The 22,427-nt window shown below is 39.6% G+C and overlaps 1 protein-coding gene and 1 pseudogene across 2 annotated transcripts in view; one reads left to right on the top strand and one right to left on the bottom strand.

Moving 5' to 3' along the window:
• Positions 1–1,337: 1,337 nt before the first annotated feature.
• LOC121935847 lies at positions 1,338–1,488 on the top strand (annotated as a pseudogene).
• A 16,528-nt stretch (positions 1,489–18,016) lies between these two features.
• The window catches only part of LOC121933558 (programmed cell death 6 interacting protein), a 29,285-nt gene continuing 24,874 nt past the window's right edge, over positions 18,017–22,427 (bottom strand). For both annotated transcript variants that reach the window (XM_042473459.1, XM_042473460.1), the window contains exons 16-18: positions 21,698–21,833; positions 21,236–21,393; positions 18,017–19,037 (exon numbers count right to left, since the gene is read on the bottom strand). In XM_042473459.1, the coding sequence (XP_042329393.1) occupies positions 18,866–19,037; positions 21,236–21,393; positions 21,698–21,833 (466 nt within the window). In that variant the 3' untranslated portion in view covers positions 18,017–18,865. The remainder of the gene's footprint in view (positions 19,038–21,235; positions 21,394–21,697; positions 21,834–22,427) is intronic.

The following is a 22,427-nucleotide window of genomic DNA, read 5'->3' as shown; positions in this document are numbered from 1 at the left end:
ATTAAAGATTTCCCATACCTTGAATCAAATATTGATCAGAACGGAGACTGCAGTCAAAAAAAAAAATCAGAAGAATATTAGAAATGGGAAGGGCAGCTATGAAAGAACTAGACAAAATCCTAAAGTGTAAGGATATAGAGCTCAACTAAAGTCAGAATCATACATGCCACTGGATTCCATATTACCCTATATGGCTTTGAAAACTGGACAATGAAGAAAGCAGATAGGAAGAAAATTAACTGTTTTGAGATGTGGTGCTGGAGAAGAGTACCATGGTCAGCTAAAACGACAAACAAATGGGTCCTAGAACAGATCAAGCCAGAACTCTCCCTGGAAGCCAGGATGACTAAATTGAGGTTGTCATACTTTGGCCACAGAATGAGAAGGCACAACTCATTAGAAAAGACAACAATGATGGTGAAGATGGAGAGAAGTAGAAAGAGAGGAAGACCACATGCCGAGTGGATAGACCCAATCAGGAAGACTATGGGCCTGCGCCTGCAGGACCTGAGCAGGGAGGTAGAGGATGGGGGGCTTGGAGACATCTCATTCACAGGGTCGCCATGAGTTGAAATAGACTTGAAAGCAGCTAATAACAATAAGAAAGTCTCTCCTCTAAGTTGCAGGCTAGCAGCTCAAACAACTATCATTAGGGCAACATGTGATGTGGTCATGTGTAAAACATGATGGGTTTCTTCCATCATGGAAGCTCAGGATGGTAAGCAAGCAGTTCCCCGGAAGTCTCCAAGCTAACCACAATTATAGCACATGCTCAGACTTGCTTCATTTCATCAGAATTGCTTGGGACTCTTGGCAGAACTTGAGGAAACTGCTTCTTTGCATTCAATTCCCGAAATTCCACAGCCAACTATGTTGAATGGAGTATTCTAGAAATCTGTCTTTTTGGAATATTTTCAAGCCATGGATGGTTGAATCCATGGATACAGAATCTCTGGATATGGAAGGTCGACTCTACAAGGTGGGCATGTGCACCTGCATAAAAATGAAAAGATTTACAGCTTGTTCATTTGAGCCTCAAAATGATCCTTGTAATATGGATAAAAATGTCTATGCATCTACCCCATCAGCTGCAGAACCATGGAATGGTTCAGGGAACGGTGATGCAGGTACATCTGCTTCCTATGGGGCAAATGGGGGCAATTCAGTGAAAACAAAGGATACCTAGGCTGAATGAAACCAAAGGACAAAAGTTTAATTGTTTTAATTACATTTCAAAAATATGAGGAAAGGAGATGGTATTTAGGACCTAAAAGTCCCAGAATATGCAGTTTTGGAAAAACTAGAACACCCCAACACTTGGAAAACATTCTTATTTTGTGCTCGCTTCGGCAGCACATATACTAAAATTGGAACGATACAGAGAAGATTAGCATGGAAAACATTCTTATTTTGGACTTCAGCTTCTGAAATCTTCTAGCCAGCATGGACCCTGAAGGATTCTGGGGGTTCTCTGAGAAACAAGTTTTACAAGCATTATTTACCATACACACAAGTCATGCTTTTCTCGTCCTTATTGAATGCTTCTACGGAGGAAAAGGCTCACATCTCAATTTTCTGGGGGAGACAGAGGGAGGCCATAACTGAATACCATTACTTCTAAAATTATATACCACTAGTAAGATTAACACACACACACACACACACATTCTCCAGCCCATTAACTGAAGATAATACAGAACTTTAAAATCCTGTTGTTCAAACTCCCTGTGCTTGTTAAAGTGCAGGAGACAATCTGTAGTTGCTTATTTTGTATCTAAGCAACTGTCAGACTCCATATCTACTAATAAGAAAGGGTGTAATTATATGCTGCAGCCTTAATTAGCAGCAGATGCCTATGTTTATGAAATAAAATGCAAGATTTTTTCCAAAGTGTAGAATCCTGATTATATGCAAATGGAAAATACATTTTTCATTCCTTCTGAAAGCTCCTTTTTGGATCTAGTTTATGTTCATGCCCTCTGCAGCACTTCCCAGATGAAACCAGGGTACTTCGCAGAGTTGTCACACCTTTACTCCCACCCCAAGATCACAGCCTGAGCCTCCCCCGCCCCCAGTGCCCAATTAACATTGCCAAAGCTTTATCTCCATTGGCTGTATTCATTTACTCTGCAATAGTGTGCACTGTACTAGTGTTTGAACTGAGATCTGTTAAGAAACGAGCCATAACAACTCTAATTTTCAGTTTCAGAATGCTTAATAATCATGGATGCACAAGGGAAGCAGTGCATTGGCATTTCATTCACGTTCACTCCAATCATGATGCCTCCCAAAGGTCTATCCCCCAGCTTCCCCCTTTACAAAGATTTAATTTCCAGAGGCCTAAGAAAGGATGCTGGACTTTACATTTAAAAAAAAATGACCATGGAGGAACTACATAAATTCAACCTAAACAATGAGGAAATTGGAGCAAACATTTATCAGAATGGAGACTGCAGTCAGGAAATCAGAAGAAGACTAGGAATGGGAAGGACAGCTATGGAGGAACTAATCAAGATCCTAAAGAGGAAAGATATACAACTGAATACTAAAGTTAGAATCATCCAAGCCATTGAATTCCCCGTCACCATATATGACTAAAACAGCTGAATAGTGAAGGAAGCAGATCAGAAGAAAATCAACTCATTTGAGATGTGATGCTGGGAAAAATTTGCTGAGCATACTATGAACAGCCAAAAAGACAAACAACTGGGTCCTTGAGCAGATAAAGCCAGAAATCTCCCTGGAAGCCAAGATAATCAAATTGAGGCTGTCATACTTTGGCCACATCATGAGAAGGCAAGACACAATAGAAAGAAAGACTCAATAATGCTAGGAAAGGTGGAGGGGAGTAGAAAGAGAGGAAGACCACATGCCATATGGATAGACTCAGTCAGAGAGGTCATGGGCTTAAAATTACAGGACCTAAGCAGAACAGTAGAGGACATATTGGAGATGTCTTGGAGATGTCTCATCCACAGGGCTGCCATGAGCCAGGGTTGACTCAAGAGCAGTTAACAACAACACAAACTGCAGATGAGTATACATTCACAATTTCTAAACGTTGTTTCCAAAGAGTTTCTAGACCAGCTCCACTAATGGAGACCATCAGGGAGTATTCCATTATGTTGCCACAAGGAAAAGCAGAGAAGCAAGACTTCAATTCTATTTAAATGCCAGCTCCATCAGGCTTTTTCCTGGTAATGACAGCAGCCATTCCATCAAGGCTCAACACAGGGCCAGCATCTGAGAGACCAGCAACATTGAGCTCCTCTTCTAAATGAATTCTGTTTAGCTATCACTGATAGAACTTTTTAGAGGAACCTTTCAGAGGAAGGGGGGATGAAATGTGGTAGAAATGTGATATGACTAACTAGATTTTATTTTCCCCTGAACTTTCATTGACATAAATCCACTTCTAAAATGCTATACTGAGTGGTATTAAGGAATAAAGCATATTTATCCATTTGTGGGAGTGGGATAAAATTAAAGAGAGTAAAAAGAACAGAAAATTGAACTTTTTCATTTTGATAACATCTTTTCTCCTTTCCTCTACATGTCTTTTCCCCCTTCTCTCATGTCTTTTGAAATTGTAAATCCATGGGTCTCCTAAAATCAACTGTATATAAGCCGTTGTGTGAAGTTTTTTGGCCTGAGGAATTGATTTAAAATATACAGTAATAAAATCAGTAATGGTTGTACCAATAATTATGGTAATATCTTCCTAAGCTAATAGAGATCTCTGATTTATAAGAGTGCCATAAGTGGAAGCTGATTGGACGACAAATAATAATAACAGCAACGAAAGGAAGTTTGCCAACTGTTTTTCACTCATGCTGTTCCTCATGTTTTAGCTGCATCCTTTCCTACAGAAATCAAGGTGAAAATTCCAAGGCAAGGAAATTAAGAAGTTTTGCTTCTGCAGTTGCTTCAAATCTTAAAATGCTGCAGTGAAAGGCAATTAACTTGCAAATGTGCTTCCTTGTGCTGGTCCTGTCATACCAGTTTTCAAAGGCCAATCTGTCCTTAGGTGGGAAGGAATTTCTCTGCAACACTTGCATTACAACAGTCAAGAAAATACAGAAAATATCTTTAGCCTTAAAACAGGATTGGAGGCTGTGGGGCCCTCCCCATTTTGCTGGACTGCAACTCCCATAATCCTTTTCCATAAACTATGCTGGCTAGGGAGAAGAACTACAACCAAACAATATCTGGACAGTGGAAAATTCTCCAGCCATGCATTAAGTCAGTAGTTCCCAAACAGTGGGACACAAGCCCCAGCAAGAGCACAAGAGTTGTTCAAGAGGGAGGCACAAGACTTGGAGGCTCTGATCCCTCCTCTTTCTCCTCCCAAATTTTTATATGTTAAATTTACACATGCATTAAGTTCAATGTTGAATTTACTTAAATAAAACACTACTAATTTGAACAACGTTTGTTGCATTGATTTGGAATCCTGCAGATAAGGCCAAGAACCTCTGCAGTTCCCCATAAATTCCAGTGAAACCTGCCCCTCCCCTCCATATTTAACAAGTGCCAAATCACTCATGTCTCTCAAGGATTTGGTCCTGATATACAGATGACATAACTTTGTCTTCATTTTTTCCCCTCAAACTCTCCTTTTATAACTTCTCTGTACTTTAGTATTCTTCTTTAAGTATCGTTTCATTTTGACCCTCACCAATGTCTTTTATAATTTTCCACACGTTGTTCACGATGCCTCAGGGATACAAAGGATTCACAGCAGAAAAACATGTTGGGCAGGGTTTTTTGGAGAAACGGTTGATTTGTTTTCTTCTGCTGACACCTAGTGTTAGTCTGCGGCTCCTATGAAACAATTATGCTCTTTTTTGCAACGACAAGAGGGAAGAATGTGGAAAAACCATGCATTTTTAAAAATGTATCTTTTCATTTTAAAAATTAGCAAAATATCAAGTGTATCTGAAAGCAACGCTAAAGTATGGCCATATAAGAATGAATACAAGCCAGTAGTTTGTTACATATAAAAACAGTATTCAACATTTCACTTAAATCAAATATTCTGGGGAGGGGAGGCCCTCATGACCATTGCAGCAAAAGTATAAAAGTAGTTTCATCAAACAAACAGGAGAAATGTTGAAGGCTGCAAGGCCACCAAGAGAATACTGATCTGGTGAATATTGCTGCCATGATTGCCACACAATCACTACTTATCTTATTGTTTTGAAAGATAGAATTAGAAGAGTTATTGACACATTTATCCAACTTCTACATGGGAATATACAGCAATCTGGAATGCAGATTGTCCCAATTGTAGGAAGCAGACACCAACAAACTTGTACTAAATCCCTAAACTTGCACTGCTACTACTCTACATTGATAGAAGTCACTGAATCGAACCAAAACAATTACTCAACACACAAGTCATATTTTGTTTCTCGGTCTTTGTTGTTATTTGCCATCAAGTCAGCTTCCATTTATACTGACCCTGTGAATGAGAGATGCCCATGAGATCCTGGTATTAACAGCCCTGCTCAGGTCTTATAAACCCTGGGCTGTGGTTTCCTTGCCCACCCTCACTTACTTTCACCCAGATTTATTGTACTGTAGTTTCCTCCACAACATGCACAGTTTCTCACACCTAATTTCTCCTTCCTTTTTTCCCCCATTGCACATCTCCTTTGCAGTGCACTGCTGAAGGAAATGTGAAAGAACAAATAGCTTTGAAAAGGTGGAGTGCAAAATAAGTGCTTATTTCAATGGAAGTAAACACTAATTTCTTGTCAGCAAATTCATGCAGAGCTGGTGTGTCTTGACAGATTTCCGCAATGAAGTCATCTTCTACCTGGTGTTGAATACTGTGTTCATCATTTCAACTCTTTAGCTTGTTTTGCTTCTTTTGATTTTTTCAAATTACTCTTCTTCTGTGTGAAATCGTCCACTCATACTTTGAATTGCTGCCCACATATCCCTCCTCCTTTGTTGTTGACCCTACTTCTGAATGGTTTACTTACAACTTTAAAAAGATGCCTCTCTTCTGTCACAAAATTCTGTCACTGCTGAGACTTTCAATACATTTGCTACAAAGTGTTTGGAGAAATGGCTATTGTCACGGTCTGTTCATCTGCTCAGATTGCAACAGAATTTTATATATATATATATACACACACACACACACACACACACACATGCACACACTGTGGGCTCCCTAGAAGTATTTGGGTTGCAACTATATATATATATATATATATATATATATATATATTTGCAACCCAAATACTTAATATGGTAGGTTTGGCCCTATTGCTAAAAGAATAAATGCCCCTTAGCAAAATTAACTTGAACAGGGGGGAAAACATCATTTTGCCTAGCCCTTGGAAAATTTAGGGCAAGTAACATGATTTGCATCTTTCTGAATGCTCTTACATTCTATCCCACTCCCACAACTACAGGTGGCCCTCAGTATCCATAAGGGATCCATTCTGCCCCCCCCCCCATGGATACCAAAATCCATGGATGCTCAAGCCTGCATTGTCCCCAATAGCAGCATGTGCACATGGCTGCACCACTATTAGAGATAGCCCTGTTGTGGCACGGGCACAGCTGCCATTGGGGACAACAGGGGCTTATTGTCCACAGATGTTTGAATCCATAGATGGCATTCATTTCAATTCATTCAACCTACATTAGGCATACAACAACATACATCTACAATAAAACTTCAAGGTTGTTATTATCAAATTTATGCCATAAGCTTGTTGCCTCCACCAGAAAATTGGCCATTAGCCTGGTAATATGTGGGTTCTGAACTTCCAATAAGTATTCCACTGATAGCCCATCCAAACAGATGTTCATTTCTATTAACGTCCTTAACAATTTTTCTCTAGGAATTATATACAATAGACAAAGCAATACAATATGATGGAGAACATCAGGAGCTTGGTCACAATGACATATACGATTCAAAAGTGGGATCTGTAAATATCTGCTCCTGGTCACATTTACTTCAGCCTTGCAAGTAAAAAGACCTTCCTCAATATAAGCAATGAAAGAGTTTGAAAATAATCTGGAATCCTACCCTGCAAGGGGGAGGATACCAAGCATCGATGGAGAACACACTCTAGGAGGCATTGGATATGACAGCTGATATTCTCTCGCTGCAAGGCAAACCTTAATAGATTCAAGACACTTCTTTTCAGTGAGTAAAAGGAGGGAATCAAAATTTAAACCCATAGATATTAATTTACTTTCATAAAATGTAGTCCATCTGACATAATAAACGTCGATAGAAGGTACCATAAAAGTCCGGATCTATTAGGCCTGAAGTGGATCTTAAACCAAAACCTATAAGTCATCAAGCAGGCTTCAGTTTCAAGAGCATTCAATCCCAGTTCCGCATAAAGAGTCAGATGGTGTACACATCAGAGAACAGATAATATTCTCCTGAAAATAAGTGTCTGCAACCATTCAGTCTCCTTATTAAAGGCTGGAATCCAGGTGAATATACCACAAAGTAATTGCAGTCTTAATTTGGCTTTATAAATTTTTAAGGCTGTCAGGATATCCTGGATGCCTTTGTTATAGTAAAAAGATTGTATAACTGCCAACGATCTTTTCCCTGTTTGAATTACTTTATCTCTCTTTTTGCTCCAGTGTCCATTAAAATGAAAAAGGACACCAGGCAGACACGCTTCCTGACCTGCTTAATTGTTTGATTACCAACGTTCCACGTTCTCAGAGCAAATATCTTGGAAAATACCAGTATTTTGGATTTATCGAAGTTTACCACTAGGTGAAATTTATCACAATATTCATAAAATATTTTCAGGACTCTTGCCATACCCACCTGAGAGGGCAACAATGTATAATTGGCATATTGGAGTACAAATATTGGATGATTTCCCAGAGAAGGTGGATGGGAATCTACTGTGGTCATAAAGGCAGGTAGATCAGCCACAAAAAGATTAAACAGATGAGGAGCCAACACACAACCCTGTCTGACTCCTACACCACAGTAGATAGGGTCTGTTAATAGGCCAGTTTCAGTAAAGTTTACTCTACACTGATTATTTGTATGAAGTTGGCTTTAAAGAAACAACAATCGAGGCTCTATATTAAGCCTACCCAACTTGTCCCATAATAAAGGCCAATGAACTGAATCAAAAGCAGCCTTCAGGTCGATAAAAGTCACATATAGTTTGCCTTTAGGACACAACAGTTATTTATTTACAAGAAAAGAGAACACTGTTATGTGATCCACAGTGGACATATATCTTCTAAAGCCTGCTTGCTCCAGACCTATCAGAGCTTACTCATTCATCCAACTCAGTAATTTCGAATCCAAATAACTGGCATATAGTTTGCCACTACCAAGAAAAGACTTATTGGGCGATAGTTACCAGGGTCCCTTCTAACGCCTTTTTTAAAGATTGGCATTATGATGAAATGCTTCCAATCGGCTAGAATCTCACCAGAGTTATTTACAAGAGTAAATAAATTAGTCAATGCTTTTGTCCATTGCTCAGGGCAGAATTTCAAAATTTCTGCTGGGAGGCCATCATATCCAGGGGATTTACCAGATTTTAATTTAAAGATCATCTGATGAACCTCATCAGCCAAAACTGTGCTCCATAAATTAGGAGGGTTTTTATTCATAGATTATCTTCAAATGTTTGGGTTCCCATTTTATCAATAAAATATCAAAACCAAATCCAAGGAGATATAGTAGGAAGGACCATAGAGTTGTCATTGTTCTTATGTTTCCTACCACCCAAAAGGTTTTAGCATCTTTGAATTTTAAGGCATTATCCAGAGATGCCCAATTTTGTTCTTTTGCCCTCCACCAATTTAGAATATTCTTTACAGGCCTTAAAATAGGGTCCAAGTTTAACCACCGGATTAGCCAAAGCCTGATGGAACATTTGCCTCAATTTCCTTTTCCAGATAAGACAACTCTTATCAAACCATGTTCTTCTACCTTTTATATGATTAGCGGGATAAGAGGCCTCGTTTTGAAAAATAGTCACAATATCCATATGTGTCAATAAGGCACCATCTATCCTGGTGCTAGTAGCTAAAACATTAAAACAATTTAATACCCGTACATCCTTAAAACTATTGCTAATAATATCTTTCATTTTAGGATCCCAACAAATAGACTTCAGTCTCTCATACCTATAGGCTGTCAAATCGCTCCTAAAAAATGGAAAAGCTGGCTCAGATTGATTAAGGGAGACATATAAAGGTAAATGGTCACTTTCAGTCCTGTGACAGATATCAAAATTGACAATTAAACTCAACAAATCAGGACTTATTGTCACATAATCAATAGTACTTCTCCTAGTGTGTGAGTTATATGTAAAACCGTCAGTTTTGGGGAACCCTTCAGAACCATTTAATATTAAAAAGGTGTAACTAATACAAAGATTGATCAGTAATGATCCAGTATTATTGACTTTTAAATCCTTTCAAACAGGAGGAAGATTCAATGGAAAGGGTGGCAAACCTTAATCAATCATGAAATGCTCACAAAGGAAATCATTAGAGGGCCCAATTCTTGCATTAAAATTACCCATTAAAATGCACCTTGAAGAAACAAACCTATTGGTGCTATCTTCAACATAGCTAAACAGTTGGTCCCAATGAGTGGCTAAATTAGACTCATTTGAAGTAAAAGGAATATAAATATTAAACAAAATTATCTTAACATATCTTGATTGAAAAGAAATAACTTATGCTATTGGTGCACATGGTGTCATTACTGTATACTTAAGACCACTAGAAAGTTTTAGAAGTATGGCCAATCCCCCCTTATATCTACCCCAATTGGAGGATCTACATGCAGGCACACAAAAGGATACAAATCCTGGCAATTGGATATCATATGGGCACCAAGTTTCTTGAAGACATACAATATCAGTTTTACCAATATAATCAATGAAATCTGTATCAGAGTTTTTATTCAGCCAGCCAGCTATATTCCATGAAAGGAGTGACAGTCCTGAACTATCCCCTTCTAGTCAGTGAACTGGATCTGATGAGACTGCAGAAAAGAGTGCTCCCTCAGTTTGGACACAACTATTCATGCTAGATCAGGCAGGGCCTTTAACCAGCATAGAAATAGATGGATCAATATCCAACTGTGATTGGATTATCCTCCAGAATTTGGATGTTGTATCCTCCAGCTGAGCAGTTGCCATTATTTGATTGGCAACTGAAAGATCCTGAAACGCCTGCAAAGTCTGCTCTACGAACTTAAACTCAGGAACAGAATCAGTGACCTACAAAAGGTCCGTTGTTGGTGTCTCATCTTTAATTAAGTGGATGTCTCTATTTCGAAGGAGGCCGCCGTTGAGTGTTGGCTGCTGTTAATCCTTTCAGTTGCCTGCTTCAAACTGTTCCATTCCTCTTTAAGTTGAATAAATCTGACTGCTTTGTTGGACCTACTCCAGATTGTAGATCCATGAAGATCCGGGTCTACTCCATCAGGTTCTCCCTTCTTATATGCCACCAATGTATTAATCACATTATTCTTCAAGACCCTAAAGCAATGAATATAACTTTTTGCCAAAAAGTTCTTTTAAGCAAACAACAAAGCAGGGCCTCAGGAAGAATCAAAGGACATAATGAGTCTTTGATAAAGGCCCAAATTCGGGAGAAACTGAAAGGACTTCAGAATAATCCTTCCAGGCTCACGCCTCAACAGTTTACTTAAAGAGACCTTGATGTTATAAACATTTGACCACTTGCCTTTATTAATAGGGTTATTCCCAACAACTATCATCACTTGCAATGCTTGTAATGTCAGAGCCAAAGGATAGTCAATAGGATTAGGATAAACAAAATAAAGCAGCCTGAGAAGCTGTCTTATTACTGGGATGAATTAAAACCTCATTTCATTATGAAATTGTTCTGTTAATGCTTCTATTCTGTTGCTGATACAATTAATCAACAGCAATTCAAAAGTCTTAGAGATTAGAAACATGTCCCTTGCCAAAAGATCCTTCCAAGGACATTTAGCTGGTAACCCCTCAGAGCAACCACCATTACTAGGAGAAAAAACCGGGACTCCCACATTCTCTATGCAACCAATATCATTAACTGATGTAAGTGCTTCAGCCTGCAAAGAATCTAAAATTGCATGTCTGTTGTTTAGTTCTAAATCGGTCTGTAGCACTGGAGACTCTTGCCTATTTGTAAAAAGGGAGTCTATCTATGTCTGTGTAGAAGGTTTGTTGCCTGAGTCAGTAATAGCCTTGGAATGCCGACGTTTCCGTAGCTTCATATAGCAATCAGAAGTTAGAGGTTAAAATCCTCAAAGTAAAGGGAGGTTGACAAAAATAGGATTAAACAACATTTAAACCATAAACAAAGTTAACAATCCAGCTGTTAAAGTTTAAAATAAACTGATAAACCCTTATAGAAGATTTAAAAACACGAGAGCTCTAAAAGCAGCGTCTTATGAGGCTGCCGCCATTTTAGTCCTCCCCTGCCCCGCCCATAGATGGCAAATCCACAGATGCCCAACGCAAACTGTATATAAATATGCTTTTTAACCTGAGATTTAATATTACTCTGTTCAGCATTTGAAGTGGGATTACATTAAAAAAAGCTCATGGTAAAAAAAAAAACAGTTTGGTCTTAAAGGTGCTGCTACATTCATTTTCACCTTCTCTATTCCTTCTTTATATGCTGCAAGAGACTAACACAGCTACTTCTTTGAAATCATTTGTGTTTGGGTAGCTCTCTCACAAACTTAAAACACTTGAAATCTATGTTATCTTGGGCGCGTTACAGACCGCCCCTTTGGGGCGGCCTGTAGGCGCACCTTTCCCCGCTGGATTGGGGTCTCAGTGGCCAGAGCAGCAGCCGCTGAGGCCCCGATCAGCCGCTTTCCGGGCTGCGGGGAAGTGGCAAAAGGCCCCTTCCCCGCAGCCTGGAAAGGGGTGTCCTTGGGGCTTCAAACCCCAAGGACACCCTGCGGAGGAGAGAAGGGGAAAGGGGCCGTTTGGCCCCTTTCTCTTTTAGTCTGCTGGGCACAGCCGTCTGAAGGCTGCACCCAGCGGACCAAACCAGGAAGGAGCTCCGAAACGGAGCTCCTTCCGGGGTCACGGAAAGGGCACCCTAGGCACCCTGCCGCGACCCCAATACGTCACAACCGTGCCGCCTCGTTTGGAGGCGACGCGGTCATGACATATCGATGGTGGCGGCTGTGTGGAACGGCTGCTGCCATTTTGTGTGTGCACAGTGCGCACTAGGGTTAGGGCGGAGCGGAAGCACCGCCCCGCCTTAACCCTAGTATGCACTCCGTGCGTACTTTTAAGCCCGTTTGTAACGGGCCTTGGTTATGAATCAGTGCTTCAGTTGATAATTGATCGATATATCGACTGTCCATTATTTGCTGTGTTGCAAATATCTTTTGTGGCTTGTGGTGCCAAGTTGTGTGCCATTTGAGACATTAAGTTGTATTTTTAAAAACATATTCCTTTTCTAACCTGAAAATATGCATCACCTCCCAATATGTCATATATATAACTCTCTAGCATAGGGATTCCAAATCTGGTGCCCGCCAGATGTGTGTAGTAATTCCCAAAGTTGGCAGTAGTGCCCTCTGAAAATGTTGGAAAGCTCCTGGGGGGGGGGGGCTGCTGAGGGGGGGAAGGGGGGCGGGGGGGGGGGCAATGAGGAAAAGAGGGTGGAAGGAAATTGTGTGGATATGGGTTGCATGTGCACCATTCTGGGACAGGGCAGAGGGAGGTTGAATGGAAAGTTGCTTGGGGAACAAGCTGACCATCCATCCATCCAAGCTGCAAGGCAAGAGACCCAGCATGCCTTCTCTGGTTTTGCCTCGCCTTGGAGCAAAATAAACAGACCCTGTCCTTCTCCGTTTCTGACTTCCTCCCCTCTCTGGGTACCAAAATATTTGCCATGCTCACCATTTTGCAGAAAATGCTGGGCTTCCCCTGCAAGGAGCCCAAGGAGGCAAGCCTCTTTGGGTAAGAAAGACCTGGGCTGGTTCCAAGGCAAAAGAGAAGGGGGGCAGGCATATGTGTTCCCCTTCCTTTCCCTTTGCCTTGGCTGGCTAGCATGGGGAGGGGCACTAGGGTTGTCAATCAAGAGAAAGGGAGCGATAGCCTACAACATAACAAAAGAGCAACAGATTGTTGAAGAATGGTCCAGTGGATATGATGTTGTGTGCCTATCATAGGATTTTCTAGGCAAGATTTGCTCAAAAGGGCTTTGCCCTCACCTTCCTCTAAGGCTGAGAGAGTATGGCTTGCGCAAGGTCATCCAAGCAGTTTCCATGGCCAAGTGGGGATTCAAATCTTGATCTCCAGCGTCACAGTCCAATGTTCAAACCACTACATCACACTGGCTCTTGATCAATATATGGGTTTACCAAAATGATCCATTAAACAAGCATGAGTTGGAGGAGCGAAATATACAAAAAACAAAAATGATTAACTAGAAAGCAACAATTTAATTATCTATCAGCCTTAACTGCTAGCTTTTGTTGTTTAGTTGTTTTGAAGCTAATAGTTCTTTAGGTCTTGGCACCATATGTCTCAAGAAACAAGGTAGCTATAACTGATGAAGCAGCCAAGGGCGGTGCAGAAGATGAAGCTGTCCGATATATGGTCTGTGGGAAACAGGCATAACCTTACATACAGAGTTTAAGACAAGATGTAGCCATGGTCTATGGCTCCCCCAAGGATATTTTTATGAACCTAAATATTATCAAAATCCTCCAACTGACCTCTTTCTGGCAAAAATAAGCACTTTCCTGATGAAGTGTTGCTCCTGGTGCAACAAGTTTTCTTTTAAATAGGTTTCAAGGTCTCCCCATTAATTTGCCAAAAAAAACCCATTTTTAACACCTGGAAGTGGAGTTCCAGCCACTTGGTAGGGGTGTTGTCCTAATTTTCTGTAGTTCACATGGCCCCCAAAAGATGTAGGGCATAAACGTAGCCCCCAAACTTGCCCTGGCCCCATTCCAAACAGATTTTACATCCTACCTAGTAGATCAAGTAGCTAGATTAAATGGAATTTACTCCTTCAAACCTTACAGCTTGAATGGGATTGGGCATGGGGAACATACTTCACCAACTTTAAAATGCAGCTGTTTTCCAAAGTGCTGCTGCTTTTCCAGAGCTCTAAAACAGCTTGGAAAATAACCGTTCCAAAAACACAACCTGTGCAACCTATGCTTCTCACAGGCCCTTCTCTACCTGCCCCCCACAGTGAGCAGACATCATGGTGCCATAACCAAGTCAGCCTAATTTTTGCACCACCATGGCTGGCAAAGCTCACTTGGTAGTAAGTCAGATTTCCTTTAGCTCCAAATTAAAGTCTTTCTGATTTTTTAATTTGTTTCCGTCCTGGAATTACTATGTACAATTACTGTAGGTGATTTTCTATTCTGTAAATCTGATTGTAGATTACATTACAACAATGTGGTGTAGTGGCTTGAGTGTTGGATTACAACTCTGGAAAGCAGAGTTCGAATCCCCGCTTGGCCATGGAAACTCACTGGGTAACCTCGGACAAGTCATATTCTTTGAGTCTCAGAAGATAAAAGCCAACCCCATCTGAACAAATCTTGCCTAGAAAACTTTGATTGGTTTGTCTTAGGTTAGCCATAAATCAGAAACTGCTTGAAGGTGTACAACATCTGATCTTAACTTTGTTATGTAAGAAGAGAGTAAATAACTTTCTGGAAGAGCCTACAATGTTCACGCTTCTCCATTTATTGATTTCACATTGCCCTCTACTGGAGAATATTCTTTTCAAACGCTATCCATGTTACGGCAATATTAAGCTTTATCATACAGAGAGGTAGTTGTCTCCTAACAATTTACAGAAAATAGGGTGCTTATAACCCTCCTTAGGAAATTTGCCTGGAATTCATGAAGATTCATCTGGATTTGCCAAAAATTCGTGGAAATAAATTCTACAAGGAAAGAAATTTCAGAACACCACTGTGAACAAGAGATGCCAGCAGACCTTTCATTTAAGAAAATAGAGTAACTGCAAGAACCTTTAGATAAAGTACCTTCACACTCTACCGCATGGCTATACACATGAAATAGTCTGAAGGGCCATATAGGTTAATGGACTTTTACCTTCAGAATAACAACTTCACTTAATCTAAACCTGCACATGTGCTTAATATTAAATTGTCTCAAGCTTTGTTTTTTAACTGTTTTAATGTGTCAGATTGCTTAAAATATTTCAGTCTACTTACCCTTTCTGATTTAAAATACTTTAAACGGTTAAAATTGATTTTGCTATGTGTCATCCTGAGACCCTTGAATATAGGTCACTATATGTTTTAATTTAAAAAAATTAAAAATAAGTTAAGGATATACATTACCACCTAAAGCTCTTGAGCAATGGTTGCATATACCAGATTTCTCATTTTTTTAAAAATTAAAGAGGTGGCTTTACCAGCAATGAAAACACTCTGAGAGCTTAATAATTGTCATGATGTCCAATTTAAGGACACTACACCAGCAACCTATATACTGTTGTAGGAAGGTGTACATTGTATAATACGGGGACTAATGCTTGAGAACATAATCAAAATTACTTTATGTAAGAAGTAGATAGAGAAATGCAGTGGCTCAAGTGGTTAAGACACTGACTCTGTTGATTGCAAGATGGCAGGTTGGCAGTTCGAGGCCAAAGTGCTGCATGATGGGGTGAGGTCCCAACTCTAGTCCCAGTTTCTGCCAATCTAGCAGTTCGAAAGAATGCAAATGCAACTAGATAAATAGGTACCACTCCGGTGGGAAGGTAAACTGTGTTCTGTGCAATCATGTTGGCCACATGACCACCTAAGCAGTTCTTGGACAATGCTGGCTCTTCAGCTTAGAAATGAAGATGAGCACCGCCCCCAACAGTCAGTTACGACTAGATGTTTATGTCATGGGGACTACCTTTACTTTAAGGCAGTGATTCTCAACCTTCCTAACACTGCAACTCTTTAATACAGTTCCTCATGCTGTGGTAACCCCCAACCATGAAAGACTAATATGTGTTTTAGGCGACCCCTGTGAAATGGTCCTTCAACCCCCAAAGGGGTTACGACTCACAGGTTGAGAACCGCTGCTTTAAGAAGATGAAATTTCAAAAATGTCCACTTCTATCTATACAAGAGAATCTACATTAAAATTACTTTTCTGGTGGTATTCAGTGCCACTGAAATGGGTACATACTACCAGAAGTAGTTCCACCACTTTCCTAAAGAGTTTTGGCCAAATAGGATTGCCCTTTCCTATGAGTTGGATGTGCTTCATGATCCAACTGTACTGAAAGCAAGTGGAGACAAAATAAGTGCCATTACTAAACAAACTGTAGTATAGAACCTGAATCAGCTTGATGAACATCTTCGTCAGATCCAATGATAACCTTCTTCATAAAAAACTTGCTGTTATTTTACTTCCAACTGCCCAGCAAGAAATTGCCAAACAATAAAGAATAGGACTCATGATATACATAAACAATTAGTATACAGATTGTGTATCCCTTATCAGAAAAGAGTGGGATCAGAAGCGTTTTTGATTTAGGATTTTTTTTGGATTTTGGAATACCTGTATTTGCACATACGTACATGAGATATCTTGGAAACGGGGCTCAAATCTAAAATTTCATTTATGTTTCATATACACCTTACATATATAGCCTGAAGGTTATTCTACACAATATTATTAATAATTTTGTGCATGAACCAAAGTTTGTGTACACTGAACCATCAGAAAGCAAAGGTGCCACTATCTCAGCCATCCATAAAAAACGGTTTTGGCTTTTGGCATATTTTGGCTTTTGGTATTCCAAATAAAGGAGATGCAACTTGTATTAAGAGTATATAACTGCCAGAGAAGTTAACTTCCAAGGTGAACTATCTACAGCAGGCCTGCACAACATATGGCCTGGGGGCTGCATGTGGCCTGCCAAAGGATTTTGGGCAGCCTGTGAAGATGAGGAACAATTTCAAGGCTCCTCTGCTGCTTGGCTTTCTCCTAAGGAGATGGATAATATGTGGAGGAGGAGAAAAAGCAAACGCTTGTTCTGCAAGGTCCTCCACTGCTCTGCTTTCTCCTGAGAAGAGAGACATGCGGAGAAGGACAGGCAACTGCTGGGCCTGCAAGGCTACGCTTTCTCCCAAGGAGAGGGCCGGGCAGAGGAGGAAGATGGAATTAATAATAATTAATAAATAATTAAAACCTATCTGTGGCCCAAAGAGGGTTAGCTTATTTTGATTTTAATTTTGTCCCCTTCCTACTGCTAAGTTGTGCCAGTCTGATCCACAGGGACAAAAATACAAAAATGCCTTATAAGAACATGTCTCCCTTTTTTTTGTTTTGTGACATGATCAACAGAGTCAGACAACAAACCTTCACTTTGTATGGACATCTTTGGGATGACTGATGCATCGACACTTTAAAATAGGTGTGGGCAACTATCAAAATTAGAGAGGCACAGTATGACATTGGAGGAGTTACAAACTGAAAAAAAGAGGCTCATAGCAAACAAAGCCCCTGGACTACACTCTGCCCACCTCTAATTTAGAGCCTGGGTTTTCAAGTCCTAAACTTAAAAGTCATTGATGTTGTGTCTCAAAGATCAGTCTTACTCATCACATTTTTCAACTCAAATATTATTGCTTCTGAAGTGGCAGCTGTACTAAAAGCAAAAAAACATTAATTGTAGGTTTGACTAAAGGACCACAGTCTCCATACATGTGAAGTATTAACCTATGATTTTTGAATTGCAGTAAAATGTACTCACAGTGATCCAAACTTTCAAAATTGAACTACATGGTTAATAAAATAAATTTAATTAACTTTTATTTGTATAATCTTTGTAGCTCCAGCTTCTTGCAGAGAACTCAGGAAAGGCAGGGTGCAAGGGATTAGTTAACCTCGTTTACACAAAACAGGCACACAGAATGAGGTAGGATGGAGATGTTGAAGACAGCAATTGGATTCCTTAGCACTTCAAAGTCACTGACACCATTAAATAAACCAGGAACAATATATCAAAATAAATGTTAAATCTTTTACTTGCCAGCCAGAGGCATATATAGCAAACTTAACAGCATATGTTGCAATTCATCCCTGATGAATGCCTTGGAACTCAAAAGCTAGTCCTTTGAAAGATTCAATAAAAATATGTTGATTTATTTTCTCTCCATTCTGGGATAACAACATCTTGATTTATGGGCTTGTTTTTATATTACAGAACCTTAAAAACAATCAACCTTACCCTTTACTAGAAACCTTAGCTTCAAACCCCAGCATCAAAGAACGTGTCCAAATTTCAAAAACATATACTGGTTACAGCATAACAAAAATATCTAGTATTAACTTCTTTTTAAACCATCCTATGCAATTTATTTTGCACTTACAATTTACAATGCCTTTATTATTAAAACAAACCGTATTGATAGCTAAACTCAAACCCAGAATACAAACTAATGTAATATAGAAGAAAATCCTGCTGAATCTTGTAGACTAAATCACACCGAGTGCTTTTGTCATTTTGCTTTTCAACCCAATTTTCCCATTACTTTTTTGTTTTTGTTATGTAATAGGAAACCTCTTTCTAAAAGACATTTTGAGCTAGTTTAAATGTAGTTTACATTCAACTAATCTTTGCTGTAATCCAATTCTTTGCATACAGTATCTCAGCAACCTGTTACTCTCTCAAGCAGTCTAAAGCAGACAAGAATTCAGCTGGGAGTACAGAGCATTTGGAGTATTTAACCAGAGAAAAAAGTTACAGACCTTTTTCAATACAGTGAAGTACACTAACTGGAACTAAAGATTTAGTATGCTTATTGCAAGTTTTTCTTAATTATAACAAGCAGTGCTTTTTCACAGATATGTTATTGCTGTGGATAATAGGGCTGTTGTTGTGGGAAAGGATAGCTAGGCTGCTGAGGTCCTGGGTATGGTGCTTGTCCAGGATTTTGATACATGGGTGAAGGTGTGTATGGCATATTGTATTGACCATACATGTAAGGATTATAGCCCATTGGCAAAGGCATCTGGCAGTACCTGTGAAAAGAAATATATGGCAAAAGACAAAGGTAAGAATCTGTACCACAAAAGCAGGCCCTCTGTATGAAACATCCCCCCCATCAAGCTTCCTTCACAAAAGCAGACTTTCTGAACTTTAAGATAGGTCTGATCTGCACTGCAGAAATAACACATTCTGACACACCATCATTCCATCTTATGGAATCCTAGGATTTGTAATCTGTTGTGACACCAGAGCTCTGACAAAGAAGAAATATCACAAAAATACAAATCCCAGAATTCCATAGCATTGAGCTATGGCAGTTTAAGAAGTGTCAAACTTCATTATTTCTGCAATGTGGATTAGACCACAATAGTGCCTTAACATAATATGATTATATTAAATATAAACTTCAACATTCACTCATTTCATGAAATGGGATGATATTATAAATACAATGTTCCAAATCAATATCCACAGCAACATATGCAAGTTTCAGTTCTCTTGTGTTTTATTTATTTAATATCCTGCCTTTCTCCAGAGATGGGACTAGAGATGGTTTACCACAAGGCTAAAAGAAGATACAATTAAAAACATAAAAGTATCATCAAATTGCAATTAATTTTAAAAGGTGTAATCCCTAGGGGCAACCACTGAGAAGCCTCTCGCTCATATCCTCCCCACCCAGGCCTGTGACAGTGGTGGGACTAAGAGAAAGCTCCACTTTTAGGATCTCAAGACTCCAGCATATTCATATAGGAAGAGGCAGCCTTTAAGACAGCCTGAAATTAAGCCAGATTGATGTAACTTGCTCATATAATAAGAAGTATATAACACGCAAGATGTCTACATACTAAAAGGAATATCATTTTGGATTTTACTTTAGGAAAATTCCTAGAAAGTCTCCCCCATTACTGTTGTCAAATGGAAAGCTTATCTGGAGGACTCAGACTTTCCTAAACAATGTGGGGTGGATAAAGGGGGCTGTTGGACAGGTGAATTGCCCAAAATCATGCTGAGATTCTAAGAGGCTGTACAGACGGCCCCAAAGAAGTGGTGTCCCCCTGGCCCTTTCAGGGCCAGATTAGGGCTGCAGCAACCGCACACTGCGGCCCTGATCAGGCGCTTTGCTGGCTCTAAAAGAGACGGCAAAATGCCACTCCTTTCAGAGCTGGCAAAAAGGTGCCCTTGCTACCATGGCAGGACATTTCAGCACTCCTTTCTGTATGTCGTATAAACACCATGCCAAAGGAGTGCCATGATGTCACCCACCATGCAGTCAGGCAGGCATCATAACACCAGAGTGGGGACATGCGTCATCCAAATGCCACACCCCCATACCGGTGCTTCAAGCTGGTCTGTACAGCCCACAAGTTATCATCTAAATAGTTCCTTCTACAATTCCATTTACATTGTACAGGAACCCCTTCCAAACCTCTGGAAAAGCTTCCTGGGAGCTGCAGATGGCTGCAAGGGGGAGAAAGGAACAAGAAACTTTTCTTCCATTAATCTCCTTCAGTTTTAGAATACACACATGGTGAAGAACTCATAGTTACCTTCCACATAGTACTATGAGCAACGCTGAAAACAAAAAGGTCACTGTGCACAAAACTGTAAATAGACCAAGTAAATAGGCCAAAACTCCCTATTCTATTAAGAATTAACAGAAAAACTACTCAGCTTCAATTTATCCGAACCAAAGGAATCAATAAAAATTTCCTTTGAAAACAACAGTACACAGGGAACATTCACATTTGTAAAGTAAACTGCACTCCCGGCAGCACAGGAGTTCTTTTTAAAAACAAGGTGCATGCTCATTCCACACTTAAGGAAGCTATGGAAGTTTGAGCTGCAGAGAAACAAATTTGGTGGTAAGATTCAGCCTCCTGTGGGCTGTGGGAATAATGCAGCCCTACTCCAATCCTAAAATTGCTCACTGCTGCTTATACCATCCTGGAGAAAGACACAGCTGAATGGAAATCTAAACTAAAGTGTTGTTATTAAGAGGTGAGGATATATTGTAATGTATTATTGCACATCCCATTTAATTACCCAAACAGCAATCTTACCAATACTACTTAGAGATACGAATACATGCTTTGAAGAATCTCAGCACATGGATGAAAACAGTTATCTCCAATCTTTTTCTCACAAAACTTCAATTATTGAAAAATAGCAGCACCAAGCCGAGAGGTTTTTATCTGTACTCTATTTATCTGTTAGTATTTGCACTTACCCAGGATAACCTGGATATGTTGGATAAGGTGGTCCTTGAGCCTGTGAAGGTGCTGTGCTAGTAGCTGTCCCAGAAGCTGCTGGTCCAGGTGTAGTGAGTGTATTCGCAGCAGAAATCACTGGAGGAGGAGGACGTGCTGGTGGCTGTGGTTTATTAGACTAGAAATGAGAGTGGAATTAGGCTGATCCAAGTATAGAAATCAAAAAGAATTTTATTTGCTATATTTGACATCTACTACACTCACAGCTCCCAAAAACTACAAAAGGAAGTAGAAGCTGAAACAGTGTCAAGTTGTTATGGTACTCGCCACAAAACAGACTGTCTCATTTAAAAAAAACTTTACCTGTGCTGAAACACTGATTGTGTGTTTGTGAATCACAATGAAGCTTTTTCTCACATACTGAAATGAGAACAAGAATAATGCTTTTATCATATAACAGTTTATATTGTTACTTTTCTTACCACACTGGTTCTGGGGGCTGGAGTTGGAACAGATGATGGAGGAGGTTTATTTCCTCCAGCAGGACCCGTCTGATATGCAGGCACAGAAGGAAAAGAAGGAGCGCTTGGTTCTCTAGCAATACTTTGTTGCAAATCTCTTAAAAGGAAAATATTTCAAAAATGTGAAGCATAGTATGACTTCTTACAATATTATTTTACCAAATTAATGTCCATTAAACCTATTTTTAAACTGAGATGATCATTTACTGTCTCAAGCCACTGAGAAAAGCTAAAAATTAAGTGGCGAAATTACTTCAGTAATTACACTAAATCTTACTTAAACAAATCTTCAATTAATTCATTCATTCATTAATAACAATATTTATTTCTTACCCGCCTCTCTCCATAGATCAAGGCGGGAGACAACAACAATGAACAGATAAACAAAATCAATTTAAAAACATAGTTAAAATACACATCAATTTAAAATGACAAGTAACATACACATACTAGAACAATCCATATTTAAAATTCATCATTTAGAGTTTACAATTTAAAAATCATCTGGGTAAGCATGCCAGAAGAGACTGGTCTTCAATGCTATTTTAAATTTGGACAGCGTGTTCAGCTGTCCTCCGGCAGGCCATTCCACAGTCTAGGGGCAGCTGAAGAAAATGTTCTCAGGCTGACAGTTATCAAACTTGTCTTGGCTGACTAGAGTAAATGTCAACCAGATGACCTGAGTGTATGG

This window comes from Sceloporus undulatus, chromosome 6 (genome assembly GCF_019175285.1).
Source record: "Sceloporus undulatus isolate JIND9_A2432 ecotype Alabama chromosome 6, SceUnd_v1.1, whole genome shotgun sequence".
Lineage (NCBI taxonomy): Eukaryota > Metazoa > Chordata > Lepidosauria > Squamata > Phrynosomatidae > Sceloporus > Sceloporus undulatus.
This window is presented reverse-complemented; position numbering and strand designations above follow the sequence as displayed.